The sequence below is a fragment of the Enoplosus armatus genome, chromosome 4 (genome assembly GCF_043641665.1).
Source record: "Enoplosus armatus isolate fEnoArm2 chromosome 4, fEnoArm2.hap1, whole genome shotgun sequence".
Classification (NCBI taxonomy): domain Eukaryota; kingdom Metazoa; phylum Chordata; class Actinopteri; order Centrarchiformes; family Enoplosidae; genus Enoplosus; species Enoplosus armatus.
Window position 1 is genome coordinate 15,567,331 of NC_092183.1, and position 15,366 is coordinate 15,582,696.

The 15,366-nt window shown below is 42.9% G+C and overlaps 1 protein-coding gene across 1 annotated transcript in view; it reads right to left on the reverse strand.

The window, feature by feature from the left end:
* The window catches only part of ssbp2a (single stranded DNA binding protein 2a), a 49,364-nt gene extending 36,054 nt beyond the window's left edge, over nt 1–13,310 (reverse strand). The window contains exon 1 of the mRNA XM_070904817.1: nt 13,255–13,310. Within this exon, the coding sequence (XP_070760918.1) occupies nt 13,255–13,310 (56 nt within the window). The remainder of the gene's footprint in view (nt 1–13,254) is intronic.
* Nucleotides 13,311–15,366: the final 2,056 nt, after the last annotated feature.

The following is a 15,366-nucleotide window of genomic DNA, read 5'->3' on the forward strand; positions in this document are numbered from 1 at the left end:
ATACGCACACAAAGTTTGAAAGAGGCAGAGAAAAAAGCTTGAAAAGAGGAAGATTACGGAATGCAAAGGCAACAATATACACTGATAGTGTCGAGAGAAGGACAAAGATAGGTAATTCACCAGTCAACAGAGAGATAAAGATGTAGTGATGGAGAGAAAGATAAAGAGATAAAGATGAGCAGCAACAAGAGGACCAGAGGGTAGAGACGAAGAGAAAGAGCATGGAGAGAGAAGAAGAGGGAGACAGAAAGAGAAAGAGAGACAGAGAGGAGGGAGAGAGTAAATGATTAATGAAAGGAGCTGGGAAGCGCAGCGAGGGGAGGTCAGGACGGAGCAGGATAGGAGTGATGCTGCAGCATGTGAGCAACACTGAAAAGGACAATATTAAGAGCCTGCCTGCCGCTGTCACACACCTTTATCAAGGAGGATCTCTGAGAGAGATTGAGCAGGTATTAGGCTGACGCATCCCTTTAACACTAGATTTACGTGAGTGGAACTGAACCCAACATGCAAACACTGTGAGAACAGGAGGCTGACTTGTTTTAATTTATAAAGACAAACACGAGTTGGTCACTATGTCTTTGAGAGGTTTTGTGTTGATATTTACACAGCAGAGTGTAATGATAGCATAAAACAACAACTGCAAGTGCATCAAATAACATCGAAACCTTCATGTAGATAAAGTTTATATCATCATATAGAAGAAAACAACCATCAGCATTGAGATAATTTATTATTTAAAGTGTGAAAAGACTGTACAAAGACTTCCATTAGGCTGCTTCAACTTCTGGCGATATCTCAGTCAAATACATGCCTTCAATTAATCCCCAACTGGCAGTGTGGTGTAGCTCTATCGCTGGCTGCTTGCTGATGCATTTCTAATTGGTATTTTTGCTGATGGTCACAAGTTAAATCTATATTCTCCATTACCCTTCCTCGGCATTCCCTGGGGTCTCTCTAATGGCTCCTGCTAAAGGCAGAGCACTTGTATTGAGATATTCATATAAAGTGTATTCTCTCTGACGCTGACTGGCCTCTGTGTAGACTTTAGCTACAGGTTCGGCGCATAGTCGAGAGCTGGGAGGAGCAGTGAAAAGTTCACTCCAGCTTTGAAGATTAACAAAACACGTGTCATAATCCCGCATAGAAACAGCCTGAGGAGAGACACTCATACTCAAATAAACTGTGCTTTATCTGCTCATGTTCCCTGTTTTGTCTCCACTGAGATGGTCTCACACGCTACTTTGCTGAGCAAATGTTTGTCGTAGCCTTTATCCCTCTCACTTCCACAACACATAGTAAAGCCCTCAGTAGAGCATTGGCTGGATGACAGGCCTGAATGCTCCAACACCGGCTTGGCAAAAATCGGCTGCGCTGGCTGCGAACACTCGGGTGAGCGAAACTGGCTGACTTCAGAACTGTGTGAGAGGTTGACCAGCCACACAAATAAAGTCTCTGTGACATTACGCAGGTGGTTGATAAATGCTGTCACATGGGTTAACTGCCCTCGAGGGATAATGATGTTGACATGCAGCATTATACTGTATGTCCTGCAATCAGCTGATAAACACATTAAGCTGAAATGTTTTTCATAGTTCACATAATATAGGACGCTAAACCATACACGTGGCTGTAAACAGTGAAACAGCTGTCAGGGAAATGTTCCTCCTGCAAAGAGAGGAATTTGCCAGCAGAAAGGTGAAATGTCATGCGTAGTAGTATAAGTCACAAGAATGAAGCTCATATCCTGAGAGAGAGGAAGACTCCTGCATTCTTTGGCTCACTTCAGTGTAGACCTTGTGTTTACCTTTCATTAACTAGAGATCCCAGAGTCCTCTCCTCCCCCTCCCCACCCTTGGGACAGTCCAATGCAAGGGGAAAATAAATGCTGTAAAACAGCCACTTGAAAGACAAATATTAACAAAGATCATAATGTTTGAGTTATAAATTGTTTAATCGCAGGAACAACAATGCACAGTTTTTGTTTATTTCTGCTGATCGACAAATCGACCAATCACCTTCAGTGCACAACAGTGTTGCAATAAACAGTGACCCATCCTGAATATGCTTTTCTGATCCTTTATGAGAGAGAAGAATAATGTGAGCTCATGTTGTAACCCAAGCTACATGGTGAACAGGACGCAGACTGATAACAGCAAACTTATCAAGAGACTCTGACCACAAGTCCAACTGTAGTTGCAAACCTCCACCCTGTGTTGTGAGGACAGCACAGACTGTGTCTCGAAAAGACTACACCCAAACCTGGTTATCAAATATGTTGGGCATGAAAAATAGCAGACAGACAGAACCCAAAGTCTAACAGAGAGAACAGAAAGCAAACTCTAAATGTCAGCAAAATAATGTGTAAATCACATTCTCTATTTGAGATAAACTGTAAAATAAATCATTGTTAAATAACTTGAAATGAAGATTAGAATGTAAAGCACAATGTAGACGAGAGAGTGTTTTACTTAAGATGATGACTGAGCTGATGCTATAATCCAGAGAAATTTAAAATGAGCAGAGAAGCTCAGTATCACGTTGTTACTGTCATGACTGAACCTGTGAACACTCTGCATATAGAGCCTTGTTCTTCTAGAGTATCATAATTACAGGTGTTGGTGTACGAATGTCTCGACTTATGATAAAGAACTAATGTATAGTTACAGCCTCACGTTACATTAAATGTAAAACAAAAATGACAGATTGTTAACAAAATCAGAAAAAAGTGGGATCTATGAGGTTGGTATGAAATTGGTATGACTTAAGTAGTTATTTATCCGCCTTTTTAGGGTTACAACAATTTTTTTCATCAATGATTTACTGGTTTATAAAATGTAAGAAAATAGTGAAAATGCCTCACAATTTCCTAAAGCCCAAGGTAATGTCATCATATTGCTTGGTTTTTGTTTTTTTTCCAAAAGTTAAAGATGTTCAGTTAACTATCACGAGACTCACAGTTCTAGTTGACAAGATCCATTAAAACAAGTGCACATTTTTCTGTTTTTTGTTTATGCTCCTGGTTTCATGTCACTGGCTGTAGTCAAATAAAACTAAAATGTACGCCTTGATGATGGCATAAAACTATTGATAATTGCATCATTTTGCATTGTGTTTGTGTATCAGTGAAGATACTGGCTGTGAGTTCAGTGGGTGGTGTGTACCAGACTACAGAGACTGACTGGTGGCAGTTCTGGCAGGATACACTTCCCCCACTCGCAATTCGAAAACAGCAAATTAGTGCAGCTGCAATTAAGACTTGAACAGACAATACAATAAAAAGGAAGCCTGATACAGGCACAATCAGACAAAGTGAAACAGTTCTTGTTCGTCAGCAGTGCAGAGACTCTACTGCCTCACAGAGCAGACAACAATGCCTTGGGCTGAGATAACAGGAAATGCCAGCTTATCAGAGAGAGGGAGAAACAGAGGGAGATGGTGAGAGAGCGTGATGGGTAGCTCACTGTTTACCAACAGACTAATTGAGCAAAAATCCAGTTGTGTCCTTTATATAAAAATCTGTCATTTACACATGGGTTTCAGCCTGTAAGTTTTTCTACACATGAAATTTGTTTGCAGATCATGTAAAGTGGATAAATCAAATAAAAGCGGAGGCAAATCCATCACTTTCTTAATTTGAGTTCCATTTCATTGGCTTTGATTTGTTTAGATTGAGTCACCTCTCGTGGGGAGTTTGTTTAATTTCACAGCTGAAAGAACACCAATGATTTTTAGGAGTGTTTTCCTTGTTCAACTTTCTCTACAAGCTATTACAGTAAATCTTGAATGCAACACAGCCATAAAGCCCAGAATATTAAACCGCTGTTTACAGAGAGAACTTGACGACAACACTTAGTGATCATACAAGGTTAATTACTGTATTCTTTTAGAATCTACTTTCAGAGTCTCACAGTAAGAGGGGAGTTTCATGGATTGTGAGTGTAGAGGGTACACTGAGCAGTTCTACATGTAACAAAAAAATCCCAAACTCTGTATACAAAACGACCAAAACATTGACAGACAACAAAATAGACTAAACATTAGAAACACCTCTTAGTATAACACAAAACAATACTACAGAACTAGGGCTAAAACTAACTAACTAATTATGTTGTCTATAAAATATCAAATACTGAACAACACCCCTCACAATTTCCAAGAGCCCACAGTGAGGTTCTCAAATTCAAATACACCATGATATAGAGAAAGGAAGCAAATCTTCACTAAATAAATTAACGGTAAGTTGATTGTCAAAAGTGGCTGATGAATTGTCGATTGACTAATTAATTAATTGACTGATCATTTCATTCAAATAGATAAAAAGTAACTGTAGAACAGACCGAAGTTGAATCTACACCTCTCTGAAACAACAGTGAACACTGTAATGAAGGACATGTTGAAGGGCTGTGGTATTAGATGATGTTAATTTTAGCTAAGTGTACCTAATAAAAGAAATGGTGACTGAGTGTGTGAGCTCTATAAAAAACATAAACACACACAATTGACCATTCGCTAAGAGTTCATATAGAGATCACAATGGTAACGGTGGACAATTTACCACTGAAATGTCTCTCATTTAGCCTGATAAAGCAACAACTGTCTCTGGCAGATTTGATCAGTTGTAGCTATCTAGCTAATTAAGCTAAAATGAGCTTCATGAGTTGGTTGACCCTTTAATGTTACGAGCTGTAAAAGAGGTCTTAAATGTGCACTTGGTGGCAACATTCATGATATTGTGCTGAAAGCTGCATGTCCACCGGCAAAAAAGTCACCATCCTCACCAGTCGATGATCCATAAAACATGGAAATAAAGGAACAGCATAGTCAGTCATAGTATTTTAAGTATGAGAAGGAAAAATATATCAGAATATATCAGATCGTTATTTTGTTGACTGCCGCTGTTTAGAGGAGGGGTTTAGCGAACTATTTCACACATAATCATGTTGCTGTTTACATACTTCTTTTCAGTAGAATGAGTTGTTTTACTTTGCGACCATCTTTCTTCATCTCTTACACACTTACATTCTCTTCTACACACTTTAACACACACAGTGGGGGGCTGGGGTGTTTCCTCGTTGCCACCCTCTAACTGAGCCCAGCCGACGCCTCCCTGCCATACAGTAGTGTGCCGGACCTGGAATGTCACTCTCCTCTCCCGCCTGCTCGGCAGACCGTCCAGCACCACACCGTCATTGTTCAGCTCACACAATGCAACATTCCACAATCAGCAGCAACTCCAACAAAACCAGAGGGAGAAGGAGACGACTGGGAGGACAGCACTGCTCTAATCTTATAGGATTAGAATTCCTTTCTACGAGATCTAATAGGCCTCTATTCTTTTGAACAACAAAGCTTCGAGATGAGATTAAAAAAAAAACTGATACAGATGAAGGCAATCTAGAGCAATTTAGAGAAGAATGCGAGGCTATTAAGGCCACAGAGGCTCTAGAGGAAGTATAAATAAATGACTAACCATTCAGAGAAGTACAGCTTGCTGCAACATGAGGTTGTATAAATTAGCAATAAAATGTGTGCATCAAGATGTCTGTAAATAAATATTATTAGAAAAGACAATACTGGTTGTACTTATTCCCACTTAGTTAGCTTCCAACACTGGAGCTTCTCACACTCATCTACAGTCCCACTGATGCCCAGCTCTGCACCTTGTGCCGCTCATTTATCCTTCCTGCTTCTCTATGGTGGAGAAATGGCATTTAGTGGACCTCAAAAAGGCAAGAACTCAATGTCAAGAGATTTAAATCCTAAGCGAGAGGACATACAGCCTTGCTTTCAAAGGGGAGAAAATGTCATGGAGGACTTTATAGGGATCAGTGGACAGACAGGCCTGTATGTGGTCACGTAAGGACGGTAGATTTATGGAGAATTAAAGTGAACAACTCTGTGGCTTAATTTTACAAAACAGACAAGGGACAATTGAGGCCAAGACATAGAAGAACTGAGGGCTATGCAGACAGAAGGCACAGTAAGAGAATATGTGTGTTTGTGTGTGTGTGTGTGTGTGTGCAGGAGAGAGAGGGATACAGAGAGAGAGAGAGAGAGAGTGTCTGAAGCAGTTCCTAAGCCTGGCCGTCACGCATGCTTAACCTTGCGCTAGCGCCTGTGCGATGCAGCTTGCATATCAATGATGGAGGAATATCAGCAGAGAGGTCTCCAACCAACCTCCACTATACTCGGCAGGCAGGGGAGGCACAGCAGCATCTGCACTTACACTATGGCACTTATAATAGAAGTGCAAGTTAAACCACTCTGGTCAGCACAAGAGCAGTTGTCATACAGTAGAAGTGAGTGTAACACAGCTGACTTATGTTGATATAAATAGGGGAAAAGATGACTATTATATTAGTGAACAGGTAAAGTAAATAATGTAAAATAATTTGTTTCTGATAAACGTAAATGTTGGACTAAAAAAAATAAAAGCAGTAAGCAGGCTTTGGGCTTTTCTCAACCGAGCCTATAGACAGTAAGTGTTGTTTCCAACAGCAGCATTTACTTTTGGACTTTTGGCTGGAACTCTCAGGTTACAGGAAGCGCTTTGAGGGAGCGTCCATACCGTGCTGTGGTTTGGAGCAAAGCTCTGCATATTTGGTGTCACAGGGGCAACAAAAAACTTCCTGACAAAACCACAAGTCCTACCACTAACAACGTGAACAAAGCCTGACAGCACGGATTGCCGTTCCCAGTCATGGTCAACAAAGCATACTATGAAATGCACCCCCCCCACCCCGCTTCATGTCTCACACTCATCTACAGTGCACCGATCTGAATCCTCCACTCCCCAAATGTCAGTATCTCAATCCCAAAGATAAACCTGATACACTGTAACTATTGCAGACGGGAGGAGAGGAGAGGAGAGAAGGCAAAGGAAAGATATGATGTGATGGTGTGTTTCTAATTAAAACAGAAGCATTCAGGGACACCCATGGGGTCCTAAGGGACCAGCACCGGGTGATAAACTCACTCATCCGTACCATCCGTCTTTTGAGGGGAGTGATAAAAGACTTTCAGGATGCTGTGCCCTCTCCTCCTCTCTTCCCCTTCTTTGCCACATGCTATCTGATGTTGATGGAGGCCTTTTGTCACCTCGATCCTTCCCAAGGACCCCAAGGCGTCCTGTGAGGGTGCCTTCTACAGGGTCCTCTCTGTTGATTGACACGTCAACCCTTTTCCTGCCTGCGTCGATCAGAGGCTGCCCCCCCCCCCACCTCACACAGCTCAATAAGAGGCCGCTGCTTTGATAGCAGTTCTGTGGCAAGTTACATCTCTGGCAGCAGGGATAAGAGAGAGACTAGGAGGGATGCCAGCAGATAAAAGAGGACTTTTAACAGCCTCTATGTGTTCAGCAGGTTAAAAAGTGTTTTCTATCAGGGCCTTGTCAAACTGTCATCATCACTTTCGTTTGAAGACAGCTCTGTATACCCAGAAAAAAAAGAAGAAAACATATCAGAGCCCCATGTCTTCTCTGGTTTTCTTGTAATCCCAGATTGATGCTAATCTAAAACGCTGTGAGGATTAAATACATCGGCGGCAGTTTTAAGTCGATATCTTTCTCTAACCGACAGTGTTGGTGAAAGACCACAATGGAGAGCGGCGACAGTTCTCTGTGTTCTCACAGTTGTTCACATGCATCTAATGAGAGCTGGAGAGGCTATTAGCTGCGTAATGATCACTAGATGTTGTAGTTCACATTCACACAGGCAGCGTGACAGACAGATGGAGGTTGATTTGGAGGGATGGAACATATGGGGAAAGTGCTGTAAGCAGACAGCTCAGATGGGCTTACACACTCGGTACGCTCTCTGTTAACCCAAAGCAGCAAAGGGCGGAAAAAGATACACACACACTATCACACACTTTTATATTGTTCTCTGTCGACTTAAACAGGGAGGAGAACAGTTTAGCTGAAGCTGAGGCCCACCATGTGGCTCTCATGTATGGGGTGAGGGGTTTCTCGCTGGCGCTTTTAATTCCGTCACTGGACTTACGCCAACAGAACCAGGTGTGGCCACTTACCAGTGTAAGTGATCCACAGAGAGAGTGGGATGCGTGTAGAGTGCAGAGGTCCGACACACAGCCATTATGGAGCATTAGACCATGAGGTCCTGCAGGATATCACTTGACCTTGTCTGACCTGGACACAAAAACTCTCTCTTTCCCTTTTGATCTTTTCGTTCAGTTGTTCTTTTTCAGTTTTCTTTAACCTCTCAACTGTTGAACTTTATGTCAAATTTTAAATTTATTTTCCTACCATTCATGTTTGATGCTCATTTTCCATACTCAGCCTCTCATTTTAGCTGCAACATGTGTTTCTCCTCTGGCTATACTCTTTTGTTCATGATCTTACACATGCTCTTCCTCTCTCTTTCCACCAATGAGTACGCCTCTGTCATTTCTCAAGGACACTGAGATGCAGTAAACAAACTAAAAACTCATCAATTACATTCATCAGGTGGCAGCTGGCAAGGACAAAATCAGATTCCCTGCACAGTCGATTGTGAGCGTACAGTATGTGTGTGTGTGAGATACTGCTCTATTTTTATTGTAGTTCTCCTGTAATGCGACTCACTGTCAAAGCCAGAGTGGCAGCCTGAATTGCTTCTGTCGGATAAACACTCCCAGCATGCACTGCTTTGCCTCAGTCTGCGCAATGCTGCATTGGCAGCCTCCTGGCAGGATTCTGAGGTGTCTCGGTTCAGAAGTAGCTGTGCGTGTGTGCGTGTGTGTGTGTGTGTACGTATGTGTGCAGAATGATGATCCTTACAGCTCCAGAAATGCTTAAGTCTGCACTAGATTTATGGTTGGCAGCTGAACCACAGACTGAACGACAATGGCACTTATGATAGTTGGACTTTTCACTAACTGTGAGTTTACAGTTTGTGCTTATTAATCTGATGAGTAAAAAACAAATAAAACACAGGTTGTACTTTCTAGGATAAAGTCCACAAAGCCAGATAAGTGCTATATGTCTGTGAGACCAAGAGAAATGGAGAGAAGCGAGAAGCATATGTATGCGTGTTTTAATCAGTGTTTGTTTCGTGATTCATTATGCACACAGAAAAGAGAGGGGGGGGGGGGGAGGAATGTGTACTATGTGCTGCAATGCAACTCACTCAGGACCACAATCCCAGAACTATGTGGAATGTGTCCTCTAACTGCCAGTGACTGAAACCTACACTCGTTGAACAACTGCAGTACACAGCCAGTGGTCGTGTACTGTCACTCTGAATCAAAATCAAGTGCAGACCGTAACACAGGTACAGCCAGAGAGAGAGAGAGAGAGAGAGAGAGAGAGAGAGAGAGAGAGAGAGGAGCTTAACAGAGTGTTGACTACAGGCACACTCAGGTGTAGAGACTGCTTCCTATTGCCTCTCACTATTTACAAACACCAAGTATGATGCTATAAAATATTAAGGCTATCTTCCTGATTTTGAAGTGTTGTGCTATTCACACCTCTGTTGTTTTAAACCTTAAAGGATCAGTTCAAACGAATCATAAAATACGTATTGTTTCAGATAGTTTGGGTTGTATTTGCAGATGTCCGTAGAATGCCATTCACCTTTATTAAACTGGTTCACTGCTGCACTATTTTCCAACCTGAACTACATGCGTGGCGTGATACCATTAGTGGTAAGTGAGACAATATGTCTTTGCTTATTTATGTATTTTTATGATTTGGGTACACTGATCATCTAAAACATCCTTTTCTTACTCATCTGTTTCTCTTTATCAGCACATCCTCCTCTGTAAAGGATACAGATTGAATAAAGGAAATTAATAAGTGATAACTGCTTTAGCCACATCTTCAGTGTATTTGGCACTGTACAAATTGAAATGAATTGAACTGAATTCATGAAATGTGTCTAATATTTTGTGCAGTCAGAGTCTTACCACATAATTTATGCAGCAAATGATGTACAATCTGGAGAAATGTCAGGAACATGGGCTTCACTTAAAGGAAAATTATGGACAAAATGTTTACTTCAGGCATAATTATTCATTATGTGTGTGTTTTATAACAATGTTGTGGATGAATTACGTATGAATTTTGAGCTGTCATGATTCTTCATGCAGAATACCGTAAATGTCTGAGTTGTCTGATTGAAAGGTTTTCATATCAAGAGCAAAGAGGTTAACTGACATGCAAAACAATAGGTGGTAATCAAAGAGTGTGGCCACTGAGACTCTAAGTGTCCACACGGTTAATTAAGAGAGAGAAAATTAAGCTTCCCTTTGTTTGGTAATTTCAAGCAGTTTCTGCATACTGTAAATATGCACCTTTATACATCATTTAATGTAGAATCTTTAGAAAGTGCTACATTTTGTGACTCTCCTAAAGCAAGGTTTTTATCACGCTATATTACTTTTTACCTTCAAGTATACAAACTGAAAAAACACCAGATAATCATTTGGAAATCTGCGATATATTAACCTTGTGAGGCAAAAAAGGGTTAGTAAATTCCCAAAAATGCATCTGTAGCAAGAACGCACCACACAAATCAGATGCTTATCACACACGCACGCACACACACCAGTGAACAGAGTTGCATAGAGGTCAGCTGCATTTAGAGCTCCTCTACATCTACATGGGCGAGACGCCATAGCCCTGTGTCTGCGGGGGTCCATTCTGAGGTCAATACTACAACACTGTAAACTAATGATCCAGCAAATTCCCTCAGTCTCTCTCCCCTCCTCCTTCTTTCCCTCAATCTGTTGTTGCCCTCTGTCTCTCCCACTCTCTGATCCCCTGCTGCGCTGCAGAAATGAGAGTCGGCAGCGCTGGGCCCGCTCTGCTTCTCTGATACACACCACTGATAAACAAGGCTGCTTGTTAAGAGACAAATGAAACTCTGCCTTGCCTGATTTTTGCCTTTCACTGTGTTTTCATCTGGTGTTTTCTTGTCACCCGGTCCTTTGTTTTGTCGTGGCCTTGGCATTAACTCCCTGTTAAAGGAACACCCACCCTGGCCTCAAAATGTAAACACAGATAACGAAATGATCGGCAACAACATGGAAGTCTAAATTAAAACGCGATGGCAAACAGTTTAGTGTCTGCAGGAAAGATCTCGCCTGTTTTGATTTCATAGACTCAATCTAGATCAGCCAACACCTACAGTGTAGCATCTCAGAGTTCATGTATGAATATCTTTGATAAAATCCCCTATAGAGCAGTGGTTAGCTGTTAATTTAAACAAAAAGAAAGACTAATCTCCAATATCATCAGACGATGCCACTGTAGATGGTTCATTTTGTTAAAACTCAATAACACAAAAGTATTATCTTAATAACACAGAGTCAGGTGTCACTTAATGTTAAATGCCCCAAGCGGCTCCAAAAGTGTGGGTCTTTCCATATGAGAGATCATGTCTGTCACATCTACGAACAAAGTTTAGGAAGATGTTTCCTTTGAAGACAGCAGGTAATTCACTTATAGGCCATGTTAACACAGCATGTCTGAAAACCTAAACTGAAGTCTCTTCATCATAGCTGAACTGTGCTGCTCCGCAAACCATCAGGGGACCTCTGAATAACACTTCTACAGAATAAGTGTTTTATCTAGAGAAAAGCTCATCACATGCACACACACACACACACACACACACTGATATGTGTTTCCATCTCTGCCCCTGTCAGCGCATGCAATAAGGCAGCGGTGGAGCCACACTGTTCAGTCCCATCCTTTTCATATCGATTGGGGATAAAGAATGGGGCTCAGGGGATGCAGCTGAACACTCAATCACACTGTGGACAAACATGACTGAACTGGATTCAAAGGACACAATAAATAAGTAGCAGTGGCTGGGAGCAGAGGTGAGACGATTAATCCAGTCTCTTCTGGACACACTACCAGGACAAATAACCTTAAAGGACCCTCATAGGTGGCAACTACTGAAAAATACAAGTTACATGCAAAGGTTGTCTGTCATGTCACATACTTAAACTCTCTCCCTCTCTGAATATCAGTTGCAGAGGTCCTAACCAGAGAGGCAAACCAACTGTACATGTTTTTGCCTGTCCACAGTCAAAGGCATATCATCAATAAATACATGCTCCTCATTCCCAGCGGGTGCTGATCTATGATCCCTGCTCACTGACCGTCTGACCCTCAGCATCCAAAAAGTACTGAGCAGCCATTCTCTGTGCATCTTGTTTAACATGTGAATTTAGTGTTAGTTTCCACATCTCATGCGTTACAGCAGATAAGCTGTAGTGTTGAGAAATAGCACAAGCAGATGGTGTGCCAAATCATTTCTATAGATTATACATTTTGACAAGTTTAGGTATTTGGAACAACCTGAGCGGATGTGATAATTCTATTAGAACTATAATTTATTGTCACTGACCTGTCCACCTACCAAAACCGTCCTAACTCTACAATGTAAAAGCTCTTGTCTGTTAAGGAAAAAGCCTAATTAGTTCCATACTTGGGTCAAACTATGTTCACTGTCTGTTAATGGCAAGAAAGCACAGCACATCCATGACAAGAATTTCCCTTAAACAGAAACTGCTGTAGGCTACATCCTCTTCTATATGTGCAACTATTTTACAAAAAAGACGGATCGGTTGTCCCTGCACGTCTCGCCAAACGTGGAGACGAGATGACCGTCTGCTGTCACAAGTCTCATCTGTACTGTAGCGGTGACTGGACTCAAGGAGCATTCAAGGCAAGACAGTCTCTTAGACAAGCGACACCTCAAAACACACAGCGGCTGGTGAGCAGCCAAATGCGTGGACTTTGTTGCCGCGTCTCGCTGCCGACGGACGACCGTGAAGGTCTAGTTTCATGTTTACAAAACTGCTACGTTGTTAATTAGTCGGAGAGATGAAATGCACGAGTAAAACACGCGTGAAACAATGCAAAATTACAAATGAATGTTTGGAAATAAATGAAACAGACAACAAGCACAGAAATGCCAAGACATCACGGGAGAAGGATGTTGCTGGATTCTGAATAAAAACCTCTTTAACCTGAAATGAACTAGTGAAGCCGAAACTGCGTGTTAATTCTAACCTACTTTGTCTAATTACAGTAAAACCCCGCCGACAAAATGTCTATCTTTCTTCAAATAAATGAAGCAGTCAACTTTCCAAGCCTTGCAGAGCGCTGAGCAGAGAGCCCCATGCCGCTGAGTGGAGCGCCGTGCGCCCTCCTCTACCGCAGCTCCGTGTGTGACTGCCCCCGGCCGCTCATGAACTTCCCTCACAGCCGCGGTTTCCTCCCCCATAAATAAAACTTACTTTTCTCTGGCTTGGCTGTCGGACGGCACGTTGCTACTCTTGCCTTTGGCGTACATGCTTGCAGAGAGCTCCGATTGTCACGCACCTGTCAACCCATCACAACCTCCCTGGGCACAGCCCCGTCACCATGGTGACACAAGCAGCGTCGTCTCCCATTGGATGTCCCGCTGTTCAGGACCGCCCGCTCGCCATGGCAACCGCCAGTGAGTGACAGCTGCGTAGCCACGCCCCTGCTAGAATAGCCCCTCCCCCTCATCTCTCTCTCTCTGTCTCTCTGTCTCTCTCTCTCTCTGCTTCACTCTGTCTTTCCCTCTGCCTTCCCAGTCTGTCTGTCTGAAGTCTGTCTGTCTGTCAGTGTCTCTCCCATCCCTTCCCTGATTGGAAAGGCTCTCCTGACATGCAGACAGACTGACATACACACACACACACACACACACACATCCGCACTCCCTCCCTCTATTCTCCTCTCTCAGTGCAAGGGGGGGATTTGAAACCGTCCAACTAGGATTTTAAACAACTGGCTTTGGCTGTTCCTTTTATAGACAATCACACCCTCTACAGACGCACACACCGCGCACTGCGCAAACAACTCTCGCAAATATGAGCTGCATTTGCATTGGTGTTTATTTACAAAGGTGTTAAGATATCCAAACATGTGTAGAGCAGAGCATGTTGGGAACAGGAAAGCACGACTGAGGGCCTGTAAACAACACACCCAGCATGCACAGGGAGGGTGTACTGAGGGAAGATGTGGCCACATTAGAAGCCTTCCTGGTACATACACGCTTGAAGCACTGCTACTGCTGCCACTACTGCTCCACCACCAAGAGGAAATGTCCAGGAAATCCAGTGATACTCACAGTGTTGGATAAATGCAGTGTGGAAGGTGTAAATGATGACTTGATGGAGTAACTGACACATAACGTGAGTTTGATCAACAGCTAAAGTCTTCTGAAGGCCTCACACTGTATGAATGAATCCTTAACTAGTGATATGAAGTGCTCATGATCATGGGGGATGACGCAGGTTGGGTACGTTTACAGTCGTGCTTTACAAATACTAGAGGTCATGATGACTGTGGAGACTCATTGTTTTCTTCACAAAACACTGTGTGTGTGTGTGTGTGTGTGTGTGTGTGTGTGTGTGTGTGTGTGTGTGGTTTTGGATATGCAGCAGGGAAGAAGTGCTACGTCATGCTGCTGTCCAGTCTGGCAGCTAGGAGAGAGAAGGGTTCACTCTACTGTCATGATGTACTTATTGTAAATCCACTGAGAGAGAGAGAGAGCACAAGAGAAAAGGGATGGACCACAGCATGGTGCCATTCAGGATCTGAAAAACACTACAGACTGTCATACAAAACGGCTGATTCCCAGACAGTAGTAAGCTCTGGAAAGACACAGTGTGTATGTGCATATGTGTGTGTGTGTGTGCGCGCTAAGGGCATAGCACAGGGGCAGCAGTGTTTACGCTTACGCAATGCTCCCGTGATGTGACCCAGTTGGAATGGATGCACACTGCCTCTTTCTCTCCTGCTCTCTCTCTCTCTCTCTCTCTCTCTCTCTCGATCCACTATCCTCACTCTCTCATCTCTCTCTCCTTGACTGATACCCCACCCCCTCCCTCTCTCTCTCTCCCTGCCTCCCCATATGCCAAATGAACCCCCTTCCCCCTGGAGAGAGGCGGAGGTTCTATTTCAGACAAGCAGAACTTTTGGTTTTGGGATGAGTCCCTCGGGGTCGATCACCATGACAACCACTAGCAGGCGATAACCATGTGTTCCAGAGGATGGTGGAGGAGGAGGAGGAGGAGGAGGAGGAGGAAGGAAGGAAGGAGGAGGAGGAAGGAGGCGAGAAAGAATGAAGAGAGAGAGAGAGAGAGAGAGAGAGAGAGAGAGAGAGAGAACGTAAAGGTTAACAGGTCATGTTATGTAAATAAGTCACATCAGATCAAATGTGTTCTGACTGGGTCACCTGTATGTTCAGGTAATATAATGGTACAATATCATCATGTTCATATGTGCAAGGATTCAATGATCTGTCATGATCCTTATTGCCACCACTGGAAGTGAAGGTCCAAAATAACAGAGGCTGTGATTAGAGGGAGATAGATAGA